Source organism: Grammomys surdaster, unplaced genomic scaffold (genome assembly GCF_004785775.1).
Source record: "Grammomys surdaster isolate TR1022 unplaced genomic scaffold, NIH_TR_1.0 126531, whole genome shotgun sequence".
NCBI lineage: Eukaryota > Metazoa > Chordata > Mammalia > Rodentia > Muridae > Grammomys > Grammomys surdaster.
In genome coordinates this window covers 4,122,553-4,143,647 of record NW_021621323.1, presented here as the reverse complement: position 1 = coordinate 4,143,647, position 21,095 = coordinate 4,122,553, and the positions used below count along the sequence as shown (strand labels likewise).

General features: G+C 41.8%; 1 protein-coding gene across 1 annotated transcript in view; it reads right to left on the bottom strand.

Annotated features, from left to right (window-relative positions):
* Positions 1–19,942, bottom strand: part of Mttp (microsomal triglyceride transfer protein) — a 38,419-nt gene extending 18,477 nt beyond the window's left edge. The window contains exons 1-10 of the mRNA XM_028760404.1: positions 19,766–19,942; positions 15,545–15,732; positions 14,208–14,351; positions 7,415–7,522; positions 5,610–5,726; positions 5,190–5,329; positions 4,316–4,466; positions 3,234–3,391; positions 1,733–1,901; positions 943–1,050 (exon numbers count right to left, since the gene is read on the bottom strand). Coding sequence (XP_028616237.1) covers positions 943–1,050; positions 1,733–1,901; positions 3,234–3,391; positions 4,316–4,466; positions 5,190–5,329; positions 5,610–5,726; positions 7,415–7,522; positions 14,208–14,351; positions 15,545–15,732; positions 19,766–19,826 — 1,344 coding nt within the window. The 5' untranslated portion in view covers positions 19,827–19,942. The remainder of the gene's footprint in view (positions 1–942; positions 1,051–1,732; positions 1,902–3,233; positions 3,392–4,315; positions 4,467–5,189; positions 5,330–5,609; positions 5,727–7,414; positions 7,523–14,207; positions 14,352–15,544; positions 15,733–19,765) is intronic.
* Positions 19,943–21,095: the final 1,153 nt, after the last annotated feature.

The following is a 21,095-nucleotide window of genomic DNA, read 5'->3' as shown; positions in this document are numbered from 1 at the left end:
CTTCATATGGTTTTCAATAACAAGCATTTAGGAGAAAAGATGACACAGTAATTTTTTTCTATAGCAGAAGAAAAATAGGGACTGAAGAAAATAGCAGAAGAAAAATGTGAGCTGAATGTTAGCTCACAATAATAACGGGGAGAGAAAGAGCCGTGTGTACTTAGCATTTTCATCTTCTAAAGTAGAAAAATGGCTTTTTAAATGGATATTACTAGATTAAGCCACGAGTTTTCCATGTGTGGTTATGTTTCACACAGTTCCAGTGAAACCGAAGACCGCTTAGCATGATGACTAGTTAAAGCTATTGTCTTGTTACATTTCAAAATACTGTGAATATATTTTAAACGTCTTTACTCTAAGGAGATAATATGTATTGTAGGTCATGGATATGCTAATCACTCAATTTGATCATTGTACAATGCATAAATGTTTAAAGCATCACATTTTACTTCACAAATAAACGCATGTATGTATATGTGCATGTATAATTTGTCACAGACAAATAAAAACAAAAGCAAAAGTAATGCCTGAGTACAGACATAGAGGACTCTCAACAAATTTGTATTTAGTAGAAAAATTGTTGGGTGATTTGACTTCTAGAGAACATTTATTGATCACAATCTACACAGTAGGCATTCTTTAAGCAACTGGTGTTGAAAAACAAAGATCCATCGCTGTGTGGAGCTTCTGTTCCGACGAGAGACAGAAATAATCAAGAATGCTAATGAGCAGCTAAACTGTAAAGTGTGTGAGATGGAATGACTGTGGAGTTGGGGGCTGAGGTGTGGCCATGTTGGCTGGATGGCTACACTGGGCATGCGCAGTCTGGACACAGTGAACACGAGACCGTGGCGTCACGCTGTGATAGTCTGGATGTCAGCAGTGTGGCTGGTGTTACACTGGGCAGTCTGGACACCGTGGGCTCGGGACTGTGGCACTTACCTTGAGCTTGCAGCCTTCATTCTGACACAGCTTCCTGACTAGGGCTCCAATGATGATCATAACCGACTCTCTGATGTCGTTGCTCGCAAAGGAACCTTTGAACTTACTCTGTGGCCAAACAGGGGTCAAATAGGTCATCAGGACACTTCAGCTTTCCAAAGGGACAGTTCTCAGCTAATAAAGTAACCAACATCCAGGGAAATGACTTTGTGTTCCTAGACAACAAACTCAGAATTTTGTTTTTGAGACACTTAGAAATTTCTAGTTTTGCATGAAGGATTGCTAGACTGCCCGATTTCTAATGATCTTACTCCCAGGGTTTTCTGTGAACCCTTCAGGGTTCAGGGATTTGGCTATTCAATTTCATCTAGGATGCCCAAAAAGTCTGTAATGTTCTTTATATGAAGCGGTGATGTCGATGTGTATGTAGAAATAGCATGAAGATTTTTGAAGTCAAAATAATCCTAATTGCTCATTGGAACATCAAACGGTTTACTCTGATGTTTTGTTCTTTGGCACATGATAAGGTGACTGTAATCTTCAGGTTGTCATAAAAAAAAGTGTAGGCCTTGCTGGTCACTAGTCTTTCCGAGCCCCTAAGTGAGAAGGCTGACTGTGCTGGTTAGTGCACAGAGAGGAGGCCAGCGGTGCAAATGCAAGCAGAGCTCTCTCCGTTGGCCTCAGCTCTGACTGGCTCTACTTTTAAGACTTGCTTCCATTTAAGAAGTTTTGTTTGTCATCTTTACCCTAGCAGCCCGTGGTCACCATTTTCCCAGTGTCCCTGACTTACAAGGAGGGCTCGAAGGAGTTCTTCATCAGGGTGGGAGGCAAATCCACAGGCATAGAGGAACCTTTCCTGGAGAACGATACTGCTGTCGCTTTTGAAATCCAAAAAGTCCAGGATGGCTTCCAGCGAGTCTGGAGTCTGAGCAGAGGTGACGGCGTCCACCAGCTGAGGGCTGTAAAACAGGTGTCACCATGGTGTCACTGCGGATATCGATGTGTCTAGGAAGGTGCTACCCATCCCCACCACTCAACAGCTTTCTGTTAATTTGAACTTCTTAAAGAAGTATGTTTTCCCTTTGAACAAAAATAATAAATAATATATTCCCTAAGGACCGTTTTATTCTACTGAAATTTCTCCTCCCCCTTCTCTTGTCTCAGAACATACACTATGCTAACCTAAGCAAAATACGCTTAAAGATTTGTAAGTTAACATTATGTAAATATCGTAAATAAGGATAAAAATACTTTTATGTGAGTAATACATACAATTCGAAGTTCCAAACTGAACTTTCTCTAATTAGCTTTACTAAAACACACAGTTCTCAAATGCCTAATTAAACTAAAGCACCATTCATTATTAATAGAAAATGAAAACTACTTTAACTTCATATACAAGGGGGAAGACTTTGCCCTTTAAAAATAAAAAAGACACCATTATATACTTCTATTTTATTCACAATGAATATGTTATTGTCTTCCATGAAAAAAATTGTAGTTAAAACCTGGTTATGAAAAACATCTTTGGTTAGTTGAGTCTGGGCATGATAAAAATTTTTAACTAATTTTTTACACTAATGAGCATACGGATATAAATATTACATATTGAGCTCATGCTCACAGAGGCTTACCCTTATAATCCCACCCTTAAGAAAGCTGAGGCAGGAAGATCAACCCAGGTTCAAGGCTAGCTTGGGCTACATAATACATTGTAGGATAGCATGGGCTACAGAGTAAACCCTTATCTCAAAATCCATCAAACAAAGAAAATTTGATTAATAGCTAGAGAACACAATACCACAGAAGGAAGGCAGCCCCCATCTCAGCATGATAAACTCAAGTCTGTACTAAAACAACAGTCGTGAGAATCAGTGTGAAAACTTGCTGGAGCGTTTCTGGCCAAGTGAGCATTAAGTTACTGACCTGTGGTACAGCTGTTAGAAAATGCAGACCAGCAGAAACATTGGACGGAAGACTGAAAGTGGGTCCTTCTTACTTAATAAAAAACTAACAGGGTTACAGAGATGGCTCAGTGGCTTAGGGCACCACTGCTCTTGCAGAAGAACCTAGTTTATTTCCCAGCACCCATATGGCAGCTCACAGTCACAGGTGACTCCAGTTCCAAGGTATCCAATACCCTGTATTGACCTCCAAAGGCGGCAGGCACACACAGCGTACATACAAGTATTCATGCACACAAAGCAAATATATCTTAGACAATAAATTAAAAGACAGTGGCGGTGTAAAAGCTTTCCTGACAGACAGCCACAAATAACAATGTGGCTTACAGAACTTCTTTCTTCTCTGCCTTCAGAATCTGGAGGATCTCTTCTCTCCTCGAAGTCCGGAGGTGCCGAATGAAGGCCAGGAAGCTCCGGGTGGCCTCAGCATTGGACAGGTTGTCAGGCTCCAGGTTCTTTCTGATTGACTGCCAGTGCTCCGCAAGCTGCAAAACATGGCCACGGGTACAACCCCCTTAGTTCTGAGCTCCCGACTCCCGTAAGCTGCTGTTCCCCACAGACATACAATGGTCACCCCATCCATTTCATACACTGTGTGAAGCCAGCAGCTAATCCATCGCCCTGCTTCCCCCTGGGGGCCATGCTAGAGCTGGAGTCGCAGGACCTTGGACCATTAGCCAACTGATGTTTGGATGTGTGGGTCCACCAATGACTGTGTTGTGACAAGCACATCTGCGGCCAAGCTTTGAGCACACTAGGGAAAGTGTGCAGAGGTTTCATTAACAGCCGGGGATTTGGTATTTGGGAAGGGCAACATGAGACCTGGCACAGAGCTGTACCTGCTTTCTAACTTGTCCGGACCTCACTGCAAATCAAAGCTTCAAATAGTCTGAGCTCCCTACTTGTCTTACGGCTTTGCTTGTGTGTAATCCATGCCATGCTGTTGCTGGGATCTGTACTGTTCAGAGTGTGTATCTGTGCTTAATGGGGCGGGCTGAGAAGGGGGTCACTTTCTCATAGGCTACCGTTATCGTATAATGACTTTGAGAGCAGTGATAACACTAGTCACTGCCATCTTTCACCTTTGGAACAAGCCAAATAACTTCCCTACTTCAGTACCTTCTTCTTCTTACCTCATTGTATAGAACGTTAAATTCTATCAGTGACTGTTCACTCTGTGGTAAATCACCATGCTGTTTTAAAATGATTGATTCCGTCTTTTAAAAACTAGCAGTTACTTCTGCTGCAGAAAGAAAGAGAAAAGAAGGGAGAGAGGGAGAGAAGGAGAGAGAGAGAAAGAGAGAGAGAGAGAGAGAGAGAGAGAGGGAGGAGGAGGCAGAGAGAGAGAGAGAGAGAGAGAGAGAGAGAGAGAGCGCAATTACAACCCAGAATTCAGTCTGTTCACTTACAGAAGGACATCCTTTGCAGACATGCTGCAGGACCTGACCCACAATAGGAATGGCTTTGTACTTGGAATCAAGTGCTTTAATTACACCTGCCACTTGCTTCCCAGGTATCATTCTTGGGCCGGCTTCAGTTGTCTTCAGCTCCAGCTTCTGCCTGTACAACACCAAATGGAAACAGCGCATTATAAGAATTTATATGTTTGAGAGAGGGGAAAAATACTAAAATTGCAACTCTTTCAGAAAACGCAAAACCAACCAACTTTCTCCATCCATTTACACGTGCAATCTAGGGCGTCTCCAGAGATACCTTGAACCCCAACAATACTGTTCAGTTTCCCTGGTCTAACTATTTTATTCAAAGATTTGGAAGTTTAGGTCTAGACTTTCAAAATATCATGCCAAGAGAATAGAAGAAAGAAAATTTGTCAGGATGCAGAAGGAGACATGGGAGTTCTGTCAGCCCTCTTGAGTTAGCTTTCTGAAAATCGTGTTCAAGGTAATCAAGTGTCATCTATTAACAAAGATAATCAGCGAAGCTTATTTTTAAAAATTAGTCTCACTGGTAATTTTTTTCTGATATATTCTCCTAGAATTTTGTCTTTCTGTCATCAAAAGACAGGCAACTGTACTGAAACTAATATTTCCTATGTGTTACTGTAGATTGTATGAAAAATGATGATGAACAGGTTGGACCCAATTTTTGCAAGGAATTCAGTAGAAATGAAGAGGGCCTGTGTGCATCCACACACGCACACATGCACACACACACACACATGCACACACACACCTATTTACAAGTCAAATACAATAATATACAAAAGAAAACATTGACTATAGCAATATGTGAAGGAAAATAACACTTTTAGCATTGTCTTACTTCGACACTATTTTTCCTGCTATGATTTGTTCGAAGTTCAAGGCAAAAGCCCTGGTCTCTTCTGCAATCACAGCAGTGACGAAGCTGTCCTCTATCTTATAGGTAGTGACAGATGTGGCTTTCGAACTGACACCCAGCACCTGCATAAGTGAGTAAGAGATTCAGTAGAAAGTAATTATCCTTAAACTTTGATTGACTCAATAGCAGCCGACTTTCAATTTTCAAGAGTGCCTCTTTTACGCCATCTCCCATCGAGAACACCCACAATACATTGAAGTGTCTAGTCATGTGACGCTTGTGAAGACATAGCCTAAATTAAAAATGATAAATGCTTCCTAGGCTTATTGCTTTGTTGCTTTTCTATTATCTTAAATCTCTACAGAATGTCATTGTGGAGTGCCTCAAAGGAAGCTGTCATACCTGATTTGCTGTTGTAAATCCAGACCTCTCAATTTTGCATGTCTCCAGAGCCTTAATTTTGACCACTTTGTCCTGCTGGGCCTGGTAGGTCACTTTACAGTCCCCAGAGATATCTACCTGGAACAGAAAGCAAGAACATAACGCTTGGGGTCCCAAATGGACCACCTCCATTCTCATGGGAAAACGCTTGACTCGTGGCTTCCTTAATATGCTGTTGAGAACTTCACCCTACCTCAGAACAATAAAACAAAAAGTCCTTGAAGGCTTTTTACAGGATGCTGCTGAACCTCACTGTCCTTGGTTAGGTCTTAGAACATCTCCTCATCTCCTGGATTCATGTTCCAGGAATCATGGGCCATCCTACTTTCTCTCGGAGCTCAGGATCTGAATAAACTGTTTGGCCATAACTGAACTCTCTGGCCATGTGGGTAATTATATGGTGAGGGAGAATGCTTTTAAAAGCTGTATCAAGATGGTGTGAGTGATTTTTCAAGAGAAAAATACGTGAAACTCGTGAGATTAACTAAATTCATTGTCATTCACAATAAGAATCTGAGTTTAGACAAAAACATCCCAAAATAGACGCTGCTGAGCTCCCATGAGCTTTCCCCTCCGGCCCCCTGCCAGCACCATGCCTGCTGCTATTTTGGTAAGCTAGCCACATTCCCATGGCCCAGCCCCTCCATCACAGTTTCTCCTCTGTTCATAGGCTGGATGAGTTCAGATCAGGAAAACTGGTGTCCAGCTTGGCTCAAGTTGGATAGCTGGGGACCCAGTGAATTCTCTAACTCACTTCTATTTCCTCTCTGAACTAGGGGACTTGATTCTGAACACCCATGATCCATTCCAAATTCCTGAGAGTATTAAAATGCAGCTTCTCAGCTCATTGCTTAGCTATGATTTTAGCATCCTTGGGATATGTCTAGAGAATGGATTTTAGTACGTTTCCCACAAGGCAGCTGGACAGAGACACTCAACAACCAAAGCTGTCTTCATATTTTACAGTTATGCGAAGTTCCTTTAATAGAACTGATTCCAATTCCTTAACTCCATATTTAAGCAATAAATCACTTCATATGTAAGTGAAATTTGACTACCCAACTTAAGTCAACTTTCCTAAAACAATACTTAATACTTTTAATACTTAAAAGCAGTTATAATCTTCTGTGGAATTTCAATAGGCAAAAATGCTTAGAAACAATTTGATATACCTGTTGACAAATAAGATGTTGGTTGACTTATCTATAGACCTACTCATTTATTTTGTAGTACTAGGGTTTGAACTGGACCTCAACCTTGCTCAACATGCTCTCTCCTACTGAGTCACATCTCCAGCTCTTTTTATATTTTATTATTGCTTGGGAGATATATGCATGGTGTGTGTGTGTGTGTGTGTGTGTGTGTGTGTGTGTGTGTGTGTGGTAAATGCACATGTGTACAACTATGTGTATGTGTGTACACATTCATATGCATACATGTAGGCCATAGAGGACATAAGGTGTTTCTCTTGAGACAGGTTCTCTCACCAAAACTGCAGCTCACCGACTGGATCAACAGCTGGTCAGTGAACTCCCAGAATTCACTTGTCTCTCCCTGTTGCATTGGTTACTAGCACACAAGCATCCACATCCATCTTTTATAAGAGTGGTAGGCTTCATTAAGTCACCAGACTGTCTTAAAGTTACTCTATTACCCAGGTAGACTTTTGCTTAAAACTAGGCCTTAGACCCTAATTAGCTGAGATTATAGCGAGCGCCTCCTCCCCTTCACCCAGATACTGAGTTCTTAGGATTGTCACTAAGTACCTCGTTGGCGGTTCCAGAGCTTAACTGCATCTGGAATAAGCTGGCCAAGCCTCTCTTGAGATTTTCTATGCCCACGGGCTCATCTTCGTAGGAGTAGAGCTCTTTGACCTAAAGGGAAGAAGACAAATAAAAACAAAGTCACGGTTTATCAGATTCAGTTAAATCCGAGGCTGGAGAAGCTAGGTTCTCACATACACTGATTGTGTGAGAGATTATTCTGTTAGTGCAAAACGGTGATTTCTTTCTTGTGAAAAGAAGCAGTTTCAATTTCTAAGAAGCTAGATCATCAGGAAATGGAACTTAGGAGCTGAAAATGAAGGTTCTGAGCGTAATGGTCACAGTGGAGAGCCTAGGATCTCTGTGAAATCCAGAGCTACGCATGGGGAGAAAAGAAACCAGCATTATTTTCCTTCCCAGCACACACTTTAACCTGGAATTCTGCTTGAAACAAAAGATGAATAAACAAACAAATAAAAAACCAAAAAAGGTGAATGAAAGGTTCTTGGAAGCAAATGAGAATCGCCATGAATGACAGTCAACATTCCTGAAATGTCATAAGGTCAGGAAGCTATGGCCAGGGCTCAGGTTTGCTCATGAATGGCCATTATCCCCATGAGCAAACTGCAGATCACCAAAGCATTCCCAGAGCAGTGATGCCTCAAAATGTGCAGAGACTGCAGGACTGGGGGTGAGGGTGGGGGTTCCTTCTACTGTTCAGCCTGTCCATGGCGACTGCTGAAGGTTTTCCTGAGAAGGTATAGGAGAGGAGGTTGAAAGAAGGAATATGGTTTGGCAGGAATAGAAAGTGACTTGGCTTTGTTTCTTTTTCTTTTTTATCCTTGACACTTATTGGCCTCATATTATTTTTTTTCAACTTTAAAGACTGAATTTATTTAGAGAAAAACAAAAAACCCTCAACCCAAAAGTTAGGAGTTTTACATCTCAAGACATCTCCCAAGTAACGTCTACAGACTACAAGTCATTTTCATAGAAGATATTTTTGTACAAATTTTACATGTATTCAGGAGCGGGACACAAGACAACCCCTGTTTTTATTTTAACAGAAGAGCAAAGTAGGAGAGTGGGACACAACAGCTGTCTTGTGGATGCAACTATGTGGAAGGGAAGGAGACAGGAAGAGGGCAGTCTAGCTTCTCAATGTCTGCAACAATAGTTTTTTAAAAACCTGTTAGACTGTGGGTATCTTTGCAAAAGCCCACTTCCTAGCCACTAGCCAATCAAATCTCCTGAAGAAGCGATTTGCTGTGCCCACTGCTGCAGCACGGACTTCAGTGTTCCTGCACGCAGGCCTAGGGCTCGCACTAAGACTAAAGTATCATTTGTCTGCAGGTACCTGACTACCCACAACAGGGAGGCTTGCCATCTTTGGAGCTGACCCCTACAAAGTTGCACATCAAAACAGACAAGTCCTTGTTCAATTGTTCTTTGCATTATTCTTTAATCTTGAGGAAAGTAAAGAAGCCAACTCTCGTAAGCAGAAAACCACAGTCTGGGTCACATACATTATAAACTCAAGCACCGGCATGGGGTTCCAGTGAGGGAAATTTATAGAAACCTTAAAACACTCCAATCAAGGCTGAAGACCTCCATCTCACCCCATTTACGCATGCCTGTTCACTACCCAAGCCCATCAGTTGTGGATGCAAGCAACAGGAGGGGAAGACAGGGGCAGGAGTCAAAGATAGCACAGACCTTGAGAAAAACACTGAGTCCTCAGGCCACTGTCTCTTGTGGTCAACATATAATGTCTGTGGGAGGTGTGTGATATCATCGAGACCATGGGATGACCAGAGTGACAAGGTTTTCAAAGACTGTGGATATAGTCAAACTTCTAGAAAGGACAGTTTAGAAGGGGCAGGATCCACACGACTAAAACTTCTCAGTACCTGTAAGTGTTTCCTCATCCAGATATGACCATTCTACTCATGTGTTTACTGGAGGTCACAACCTTTCCCTCACTACCTGGTATAAAATATAACTGATCACCTCCCCAAAGCTTTTCAAACCACGATTGTGTTTCCCTTTTATTTTGATCCTCAAGTAGTACTACTTGTCTGTAGATTCACTCCCCTCTAACCCCTTGAGAGATAAAAAAATAAAACAATTCCCCATATGCTGGCCTCATTTAAGTCAGAACTAAAGGAGAGAGCCCCATATCTTTTATCATTCCAATGATAAGAAACAGCACAAAAATGATAGAGAAGTTTTTAGAGGGCAGCCTATTACTTTCCCCTTCGACTGACTTCAAACATACCCCACAGTTCAGAAGCAGAGGACAGATATGCCTTCCCTGTAAAAATACTACACTCTACAGAAGCTGTAGCAGGGCATTCCAGCCCCCACCAATCCGTATCTCAAAACAAACAAACAAACAACAACAAAATCAGAATTTCAAACAAAATAGCAAGCTCAGGAATGTAATGAATTTAATTAATACCAATCAGAATAATTCAGCCTACCTAAAAATTTCTCATGCCTTCAGGGACAATGTTGTGTCTGAATTAACCACACAAGTGCTTCAAATCTCTATTTTTACTTCCTAGACATACTCCGCCTAGTGACAGGTCTGCTGGATACTGTATCTGAGATCCGTTTTAGTCACTACACTGCGTAATCCTTAAAGGTTGGAATAGTGTTGTCTGTGCTGGTTAAAGGGGACCTGTGCCAGTGACTTCACTGTCTGAAAATCCAGGGATCATATTCTCAAACAAACCACTGGCTGTCTTTCAGATGCAAGCTGCTTTCTGATGCTCTATGCTATGGGATTTCCTTCCCATAGCAATGACGGTATGGTTTCCAGCATATATGCCTGGGGCTAAGATATCTCTGGATATCATGGCTACACAAGGCTTATAACTAGAGTCCTTAGGCCTGAAAAAGTTGGAAGTGCTTAGATGGTGGTCATGATGTGTGTTGAAGGAGGATGACATTTTGGTCAGAGTCTTGAATGCTTCAGAAGCCATTAACTGGGGAAACTAATGCATTATCTTTGTTAGCTCCCGTTTCCCTAGCCTACAAAGATTGCTTAGCATTCTGGCTGTGCTACAGGAGATGCTGGCCTTGCAATCAGTGTACAAATAAGGTCACGTGTTCATCTCTTACTGGTCACGTCCACAACGTCCATCTTGCTGTCTTGATAAGATGACGCTGCAGTGCTATTTTTTTCCCCAAGTAAATAATCCAAAAAGCATAAACTCCTCAGAGGAAAAAAATTAACTTTTTTCTATTGGTATCTATTGTTTTCCTATAACTAGAAGAGTGAACCAGCCTTTTGTTTCTTCTCTTTGTATGACTGCTATTTCAGAAGCTAAAATTGTTCATTTCTAGAACAGACCAACCTGATCCAAAGTGATGATAACATTCTTATCCATATTTGTCAGACATCGAAATTACTCAACAATGATAATGTTAATAAATTGGAACTTTGAAGTTTGACCCCAGGTGACTGTCACCGTAGTAATCTTAAATTCACTATTTCACAAGAGGAACCGAGTACGTTTTATGGTGTTCAGGTTATAAAGCTGTTAACTTCATTTAATTCTGAAATGAGTTCTAAATACCGAAGTGCTGAGGCTTCCGGTCTGAATCTGCAGTCACCAGAGTTTCCAGAGAACGGTAAGCTAAGTTTTCCACTTGGGAACTCAGAGTGAGGCTAGGCAGATGGCCAGGAAGGAAACATCCGGCAGCATGTGGTCAAGCTTGGGGCCATTTTTTCCTTGGAACTATATTTTCCCTTAGGAAGAAGTTGCCCCTCTTAAATGGATACAGTGACAAAAGGCAAATTTACAGCCACTGCCTAAACAACAGAAATAAGTTGAATTGATCCTGACAAACAGGGAGTCACCATTTTATCTCTGATATCTATCTAAGGCAATAGTTATGAAGTGATGTCAGAGTAAATAAAGACATGGGTGAAGAACCTGGAAGCTTCCAAGTTGGTGCTGACAACTACCACACAGAGCCCTGCCTGAGCAGGGGCTGCAAAGTCTGATGTAGATAGCAGATCCACCCCAGGACACAATACAAAGGAAGAAGCAAACTTAATTTCATCAGTACAGACAAGCAAAACCAAGGGTGGAATCCGACTGGATTAGCATTTCAGACCAAGAATGAATCCCCGCTATGAATACAGGCACCTTTCATCCTTCAGGGTCAATGAACTGAACAGGGAACTACCATGTTCCCAGATTAGTTTATTCCATGGAGACAAAACTCAGGTCCAGCCCATGCAATTACATATGGGTAATGAGTGACCGTGGGCAAAAGAAAATATGCAATGAATATATATCCAAGTATTTTGTTAGGTTTGTCCACAGTGTAAATATGGGAGCTTTGAATGGGAAGAAGAGAAAGGGGAACTCTAGAAGAAAAAAAATATTCTCTTGAAATCTCAGGAATTTTGAGTAGAATTTAATTTTGGCTTATGGTAGAAATGTCCTCTAAGAAAATTGCCCATCAGCACTTTCTCTGCTTTCTCAGTTTCTCTCCTCGTAATCTGAACCGACAATGACCTTTCTAATAGCGATGTGACCGGAAATTCCCTTTGGCTCCTTCTTAGTCTACAGGGCAGAGCCTTTCCCAAGCTCTTTATTGCACAGCTGAGAGATCTGTAATGGTGTCCTTTAACCTGTGGCTACAGCAAGTCATCACAGACCTCCGGTCCCATATCGGTGTCAACAAAATAGTGATGTGGCAGCTTCTTCCAGCCTTTGATCACCGAGGGCATCCAGTTCTTATGTATGTATGTGTGTATGTGTGTGTGTAACAAGACTTTGTACTCAGCTTCTGGCAAGGGCACTATAAAAAGATAGGTTGTAGTTAAGACAATAAATGCAATTAATATTTAATGGACTTGAGAAGCTTGCCACTTTGGAGGCTCAGAGAAGAAAAGGGTTGTGTTGTGTGTTAATGAAGTGAAGCCATATGCAAATTGAGTGAGTGGACTCATACAATGAAAGGTGACATAAGGAATTTTCCAAGTCAGCCCAGGAGGGCTTGCAATGAGCCCTCTGTGTTACAAGGTAACATAGAAACTAGGTGTAGACTTTGCTCCAAGTGCTGACTTCATGACCTGCCAGTTCTGTGACCTTTGAAAATTTCCTTAGAACCCTAGGTGCTCCTCTGTTACAGGAGGATGATGTCAACACAGCAGCAGCCTCCTAGGTCTCTGACTAGCACAGGAGAAAACTGTTCATTGTGCCTGCAGGCAGAGCTCGGCACACGGCAAACACGGAGTTCTCTTTACTTGTCACTGACGAATCACATCAACTCTGGAGTTCACCACTTTACTTTACATTCGTTAAGTTTTCACGACAAGTGGTTGCTGAATGCACTGAGGGAAAGATGTAATTGCTGCTCATGAGAAACTAGTTGCTGCCTCATGAAAGAATTAGACTGCACTGTGACAAACTTCAGAACAAATAAGAGGTGGCGGGCTTGGGGGATTTGAAGAGAGCTTTATGGACACACCAGTCAGCACAAGGTACTCTAGGGAAGGGGAAGAAAGCCATAGGGCAGAGAATGGAGGGGCCGGACTACCAACAGGATTGGGCGTTTCCCTGTTGAGAGCTATAGATTAGCAAGGACTGTAGATAGCTGAAAGAAAATGGGAAGAAGCATGGATGGTATCCCAGGTACCAAGAGTGTGTGGAGTCAAATGCTTACTTCCTGCTGACTAAGAGAGTGTGAACATCACAAAAGGAAGAAGGACACACGAGCAGAGTTTGAATCACTGTAAAGATTCTGAGTAGTGGGGAGACAGTGGGGAGAGACCGGGGTTCACATTCTGCGTGATGGTGGCACATGGCTGCCCCAGACTCCTTCTCTCAGGGCTCCATAACAAAAAATTTGCATCATGTTTGCAGCAGAGGTTTCTGACGTTTTCTACCTTCAAGTACTTGTCATCGGTATTTTGAGTGTAGAAAGTTGAACTTTGGAGACATACAAAGCGACCACTGTAACTCTCCATAGAGCCCCATTTGTTTTTCTACCTTATGATTGAGCGTGACCTCCCATCTTCCCTAATGTGAATAAAATACCCACAACTTTCCTAAGCCAGAATACGGAATGCCTGATAATGAACTGATCAGAGCTGCTTCTTAGTTCCAACAGATTAAGACCATAAAATAAGTTAGGTTTAAATCATAAAACTTCTGAAAGCTTACAGAATTTCCTTACTGGCATTCTAGATGCACATTATAATATCCAGTCATCATTTCGCTATGCTTAATGCTTCCCCAAGTCGTATTTATAACAAATATCTACATATTTTGAAAGCTGCTAAACCTTCAATATGACACAGCAAAAGGTCAGTTTTATGCTTTGCCCAGACAGATAGCCTCACAAATTAATATTATTTATGTACCTTCTAACCTTCCGTTCTAATCTGCCCACTTTCCTAAACTTATCCAAACATGCTGTGATGATTTTCTGTGTTAAACTAGCTCCATAATCCTTCCTAATTTAATATTTAATTAGATACAGCTTAAGAATAGTGTTTCTCATCCATAAGCCAATATTTCAAACTATTACAATGATTTTAATGAGAGAGAGAGAGAGAGAGAGAGAGAGAGAGAGAGAGAACACCTGGGTAGGGAATAGAATTCAGGACATGATTTGATTTACTCTGGAGATGTTACATCAGCAGCCTTTAATCAGATCTTGAGATGATTCCACTGAAAAGAAAGGTGGTAACCGTGTGACCCCCTCGGAGCACCACCTGCTGGAAGGGAGCAGCCTAGGAAGTAGGGGAAGAAAACATCAGAGCCATTACCTTCCCCCGGACTAGATGAAGTAGCATGGGTCTCTGCAGAGCCTCCAGGCTGTCCTTTCCTATGATCTTAGGCGTGGTTTTGCCCTTGAAGATGCTCTTCTCTCCTCTCTGTTGACCCGAATTTTCGACATTGACAGCCGTTATCTAAGGTCAATCAAAGAAAACTGTTAGAAAAAACTCCCACAGCTGCCTCTTGAAAAATTAGTGGTGAAGGACACCAACTGAGGTTGTCATCTTTCAAACTCATGAGACTTGTCCCTTGTATCATTCAAAAAACCACCTTAACCAACTAAGCCACAAAGGTTCACCATCTCATTCCCTTTCTGAGAATGGAGAAGGTATTTAACATTAGATATTTTAACTAGTGGTTGGAATTTGGCTCTCCTGTGTCACTGTCACCTTTCTGACTTGTTTTGAGCGGTCACTGCCTGCCTCATCGGTTGCCTGTTTGTAGCATGTCTGAACAACGCCACCCACTATGCTTCCGTGTGTTTTTAAATGGAAGGTGGGCAGCAGATGTACAGGACAAGGATGCAGGCAATGTCTTCTGCAGGAAAGCTTGCTGGTCTTGTGACAAATGACTCAGAGGAGTGGATGGTGATACTTTGATCCAACTTTGAAAATATAGCAACCACTACAGACATTTAAAAAAAAAGGAAAAGAAAACCAACAACAGATTGGCAATTGGGCTGCAATAAACCTCACTATAAAGAACATTCAAACTATTGGATAGTTTTGTTCAGTGCACCTATTTGATATTAACCTGTAGGAGACTATGTAACTTTAAGAGGAATTCGTTGCCTTAGGTTACCAGAAAGTAGAATTACAATATATCAACATGAAGAAAACCTCTCACAAATCTAAACCACCACGGCTAACCAAACACAGTCGTTCTATGGAATGCTTGGTTTCTTCTAGAAGAGGCTCTGTCCCTCGTTAGTAATCCCACCTGTTAAGTGAGGCCTCTCTAATGCTTCTCCATTCCAGTCCCCATGGTTTCTTGCATGATATGCATGCAAATCCCTTCCTCCCAGGACACTTTGAATGGATCATAATACCATATCTCTTTCACATTAAAACGTTCTATAGACCTGGAGATGAGACTCCAGTGACTCGGCAGCCTGGAGCACGTATCTCCTAACAGCCGGCTCCAACAGTGTGGAGAACACTCGTTACTGACTCTCAACAATTTCAAAACTGTGAGTGCTGCGCTTGTCTTTGTGAAAGAGAAGAAGCCAAGTATAACCAGGAGGGCAACACAAGGGCTGCTGGGTAATATACTTCTGACATCTAATCTTAGCGAAGTCTTGTGTTTCATTTTGGTAGAAAGCGCCCACCGTGACTTGGATCAGTTGATCATCGTCACCGTCAGGATTCCTCCACAGTAACACTACGTCCACGTCACATGAGATCCGGAAGCCCACGCTGTCTTGAGGTTTTCCTTTGCCCCCATCGAGAAACACGTCAGTGCTGTACGTGAGCTTGTATAGCCGCTCATTATTTAATGAGAGGCCAGTTGTGTGACCTGCATTAAAGGAGGGACACAGGTCAAGTTTCAATTGTCAGGCACCTGTCAGGCCAGAGAACATACTGTCTTGCCACCCTTGTGTTCTTCCAGCTCACTGAGGCTCAGCAGGGCTTAACAAGCACCTGCTGAACCAAAGACGGTGTACTTCTCCGTGGCTTAAAAACCACAAGTAACTGAGTTAACTGATGAACCACATACAAGCTTTCGTTTCAGGAGCCATTATTCATCTAAATATCAAGTCATCTGTATATTGCCCTGGCTGAACATTAAAGACATTTTTAGAGCAACAGACATATTGCTTTTAATCATGTGACTATAAGGTCAAGCAGAGGTCTTGACAGGAATTGCTTTACAAATTAAGTAAGATCATATGTAATTCACATTTAAAATTGTATGTGTATGGGTGTTTTGCCTGCATGTATGCGCACCAAATGCATGCAGTGCCCAGGGAGGTCAGAAGAGGGTGTTGGATTTCCTAGACCTGGACCTGGACCTATATTCAGTTGTAAGCTGCTGTGTGGGTACTGAAACCCAATCCCAGGTCCTCTGGAAGAGAGACAAGTGCTTTTAACCAAACCACAGATCCATTTTTAAAGCACCATAATTAATATATTTTTTAATTTCAACAGTCATCAGAAAGACAGTTCTTTCATGAGCATACCTGGTGTGTTTAAAGAATGTTTTCTCTCTGTAGTTTTCTCTCTAAGCTTACTTAGCAAACTTGTCCAAAGACTATTTCATTGGTGGTTGTGGTGGTTCATACTTGTAAGTCCAGTGCTTTAAAGACTGAGACAAGAAGATATCCATAAGTTTGAGGATAGCCTGGGCTAGATAATAATTCCAGGCCAGCCTGGACTCCATTGTGAGTCCCATGCCAACCTAGACCACGATGTGAGACTATGTCTCAAAAAACCAAAGTAAATAAAATTTAAAAATAATAATAAATCCTCTAAATAATAAATGCCTCTGCCTCCCAAGTGCTGGGATTAAAGGTGTGCGCCACCACTGCCCAGGTGAGAGTAATTCTTAATCTGCGGTTCTGATGTCTTCTTGCTTTTAGTTTTACCAGTTACAAGGAGCGTATGACTGGTCAGCTCGTGACTATGCTGGGACGAGGAAGCCCAGAGCAGGAAGGGCTCGCCCATGCCTTCTCCTACCTCTTTCAATAGCCCTCAAGTGTCTGTCTTTTTTCCTTAAGATGGTCCAAAAAAAAATTAGCCTGTGATCCAGTGTTACTCTCTATCCCTTCCCTAGACTGTTTCTCTGCTTAAGTTGTCCGGGGTCTGGCTGCACTGGACATCCAACATGTCATTGGCTTAGTTTCTGTTTCAGGGTCTCCCTTCGGACTGGACATAATGGCATTTTTTAAAAAAAGATTTATTTATTTTATGTATATGAGTACACTGTTGCTCTCTTCAGAGACACTGGAAGAGGGCATTAGACCCATTACAGATGGTTGTGAACCACCATGTGGTTGCTGGGAATTGAACTCTGGAAGAGTAGTCAGTCCTCTTAACCACTGAGCCAGCTCTCCAGCCCCCATAATGCCATGTTTTATCCCCAAAGTAGAGACAGCAAGATGGAGCTGCTAGTTGGCTGAATCAAGGAGGCAGAGTGGAGGTGAGACTCGGGGAGTTGGGTTGTGGAGATAAGGGAAAAGGTAATAAAAGCTGACAAGGAAATGTAAGGCAGGAGGTGGGATGGGATGTGGGAGTTATTAACCCAAATGGACTAAAACTAAGGCCTGGATCAGGGACTGAGTGAAGACAAAGCAAGCAGAAAGCAAAAGCCATCCATTAACAAAACCAGAGTCAGCACTGAGAACAGAGCCACCATTGGCAGCCCAGTCAACAGCAGGTGGGGAAGACTTCAGCCTTTGGCGTTCCCACTCAACAAATCACTGCCCTTCATCCTAAGAAGGGGTGTTTGCTTGTTATCTACCAATCATTTTCAAGGCAAAGAATCTACCATCAAATCAGGGTCCTCTAATACCAAAGGCTACTCCATGTAGAGGGAGAGAAATAAGTCCTATAGTGTGTGTTTGTGATATTTAGCATCAGAAGGTCTTAATGAAATGAAACTCGGGTAAAGAAGCATAGGCTCTGGGCCTCTCACTCCCAGGCTTTTTGTAAGACTCTGGGAGAGGGCCCCAGCAACCTGCCCTCATCCCTTATCTTTCCTCCGTAACCTTTGCAAGCAGAAGATATTTTTGTAATGTTTTCCCAAAGACAGCCTCTCAGTTGCACAAGCTTTGGGTTCTAACATCCTGGATCTGTCATTGAGCGTGTACACAACAAACTGTCAGGTTCTAGCCACATCTTCCCCATGCGCAGGCGGCATGCCTGCGTGCTGCTGGTGCCTGTGTATGCCAGTGCGTGTGCGCGTGCGCATGCATGTGCCTGTGCATATGCGTGTATGTGTGTGTATATATGTGTGTGTGTATGTGAATTTGCTGTTTTTAAGTTAACAGAATGAGAATCAAACATCAAACCACAATAATTACTACATCTCCATTTTTTTCCTTCAAAATAATCATGGTATTGGGTTCTGTATTATACTGTTTGCATCATATTAGACAAACAATAAAACTCTATCTTATAACAATTTCAATTCAGATATGATTTATGAAGTTTACATTTTCATTCGAGGAAGGGTTATATCTTAAACACTGATGATTTTTCTAAAGTACTGAAAATATTCCCTCTAGTTTAAGAACACATTCGCTCAGGTAAAACAATTGAGTTGTAGCCCTCGATGTCTTGTGGTAGTAACAGTTCTTTTTCATGTAAAAATTTCACATACACACGCACAGAAAGAGAGAAAGAGAGAGAAACACTGAGATAAACTTTGCTTTATGACCAAAAGTCACATTTATCCCAAACAGATTTAAAGTTTATGTGTGGTTACCTTACGTCCATCACTCAGAGAACTCAGTACTAGAAGTTGACTCCTACCATAACAGATTGCCTTTAGAGCCATTGGTTTTAACAGTATAATTTGTTTGTTTGTTCATTTATTTATTTTTGGTTTTTTGAGACAGAGTTTCTCCTGTATAGCCCAGGCTGTCCTGGAACTTACTCTGTAGACCAGGCTGGCCTCAAATTCAGAAATCCGCCTGCTTCTGCCTCCCAAGTGCTAGGATTAAAGGCATGCGTCACCACTGCCTGGCATAACAGTATAATTTTTTATGAGCTACAAAAAGTGGCATCTTTATACAAGGTAACAATATGAAATCCAGAGAGTTTATAAGCTGGTAGATTTATAGAAGGTTCCAAATCCGTACACTTCACACAACACTTTCAAAACCATTCCTTATGAAATCATTTTCCTCTCATATTTTTCTGACGTTATTCTTTCATATTTTTAAAGTAATTTTTGTCTTAAAGCAAAAATTGTTAACTAGTAACGCTATCTTTAAAAGATGTCTTATTTCTTAAATCCATATTGTATAGCTTTATTTCCTTAATTCACTAACTCGGGTTATTCTACTTCCTTTGAGAAGCAACGGAATCCCAGACAGGCTTTACCAGTTCATTCATAATTCTTTGGCAATCAAATGCCTTTCTTTTATTGGGTCTGATTCTTCTTGTTGTTCCATTGCTAAGCAACTCGAAGGAAATTTGAGGACTGGGTTATTTTACAATTCAAATGAACCACTGCGTGGATATGTGCCCATCAGCAGCAGGTAGCAGTAGCTCACATCTCTCTCCAAGAGTGAGAAACTGAAGCTAGAGACACACTGGTCTGGGGGATGGAGGGGCTGATATGAGAAGAAACCTCTACTTTTGTAAAACAGAGTCAAAAATTAAATTCTGTCTTCCTTTCCACCTAGTCACTATTCCAATCTTACATACTTTCAAACATTGTATAGTTAGGAATTCTTTCAACACACACACACACACACACACACACACACACACACACACACACACACGAGAGGGAGAGAGAGAGAAAGAGAGAGGGGGAGGGGGAGGGAGAAAGAGAGAGAGAGACTGAAATTCGAGTTTAGGAAGAGGCAATGTAAACTTACCTTTAACAGAAGCAGAATATGAGGAGAAGAAGCAGAGGAAAAGCACAGCCAAGAGGATCATGCTGCCTGGCACCCCTCTACCGCATCCAGTTCCCAGGAGTCACTGAGCAGTGGACTCTTCTGATGGCAGCCAGCAAGGAAGTGACCCTCCTCAGAATCTGCGACAACAGTGTTTATCTATAGGGGAAAGGTCAGATTCCAAACTCCAAAACCAGGACCTAAGTTCATGGAAGGGCTCACTATTAATGATTAAACGTAGGTGGGCTATAGTTTGTAGTCTCTCGCTTTTAAGAAATTTGTTTCATCTGAGAAGGAAAATCAGGGAAGCTTTCATCTTGTATTCTAAACTAAACCAGTGCACAGTCTGACATAGGCAGAAATGCAAAAGCACCAAGGAGACATGCCAAAAACAACAACAACAACAAAAACTACAACAAAAAGCCTAGTTGTGATACTTTTCTGCTCAAGTACATAATCATCACCAACACTGGAGTATTCTATAAGTTATAAGAAAAAGTGAGGTCAAGTAATCCCAATCTCATTGAACTGGATTGAACCAGAATACATCTTCTGTGGCTATTTTTGGATTTTTATACTATTCACCAACCATTACAAAATGACTTTTAATTTCATAATTCAACCTAAGTCATACCACCATTGAGAAGGATAAGACTGTGACTAGGCCGTTCATCCCTGAAGTACAGACCATTGCCCTTATATGTGAGAAACTGTAGGGTTGGGGCACTCAGCATTTGCCAGCATTAGTGTGTCAGTAGGCCAACTGAGGCTTCCAGAATGCCCTCTGTTTGTAAGGACAAGTGATGCCTGTTTCCCAGATACCCAGGTTCCTAGACTGGTTGGCCAGAGTCCTTTCCCTTCTGAGTTGCATTTCTAAGAGGAGATTCAAGAGGACACATCCCAGTTCTCATCACTTTTGCAACAGAATATTATCTAGGAAACTCTTTAAAAAGAATGCCATTGTATAACTCAGGCCACTCTAGGTGCCCCAGCCAACACTTGTCCCTGGAAGTTCTGATAGAAACATAAACATTTCTAAATTGAAGTTCCATGGGGGGTGGGGGTCAGTTGGGTAGTAGAAGAGGAAAGTGTGGAAGTGAGGGCTATGGGGGTATTGGTCTTACTCAGCTATTAAAAACAATGAAATTCTTAGGCAAATGGATGGAACTAGAAAAACCATCCTGAGTGAGGCAACCCAATCACAAAAGAACACACATGGTATGCAGTCACTGATAATTGAATATTAGCCCATAAACTTACAATACCCAAGATACAACTCACAGACCACACGAAGCTCATGAAGAAGGAAGAC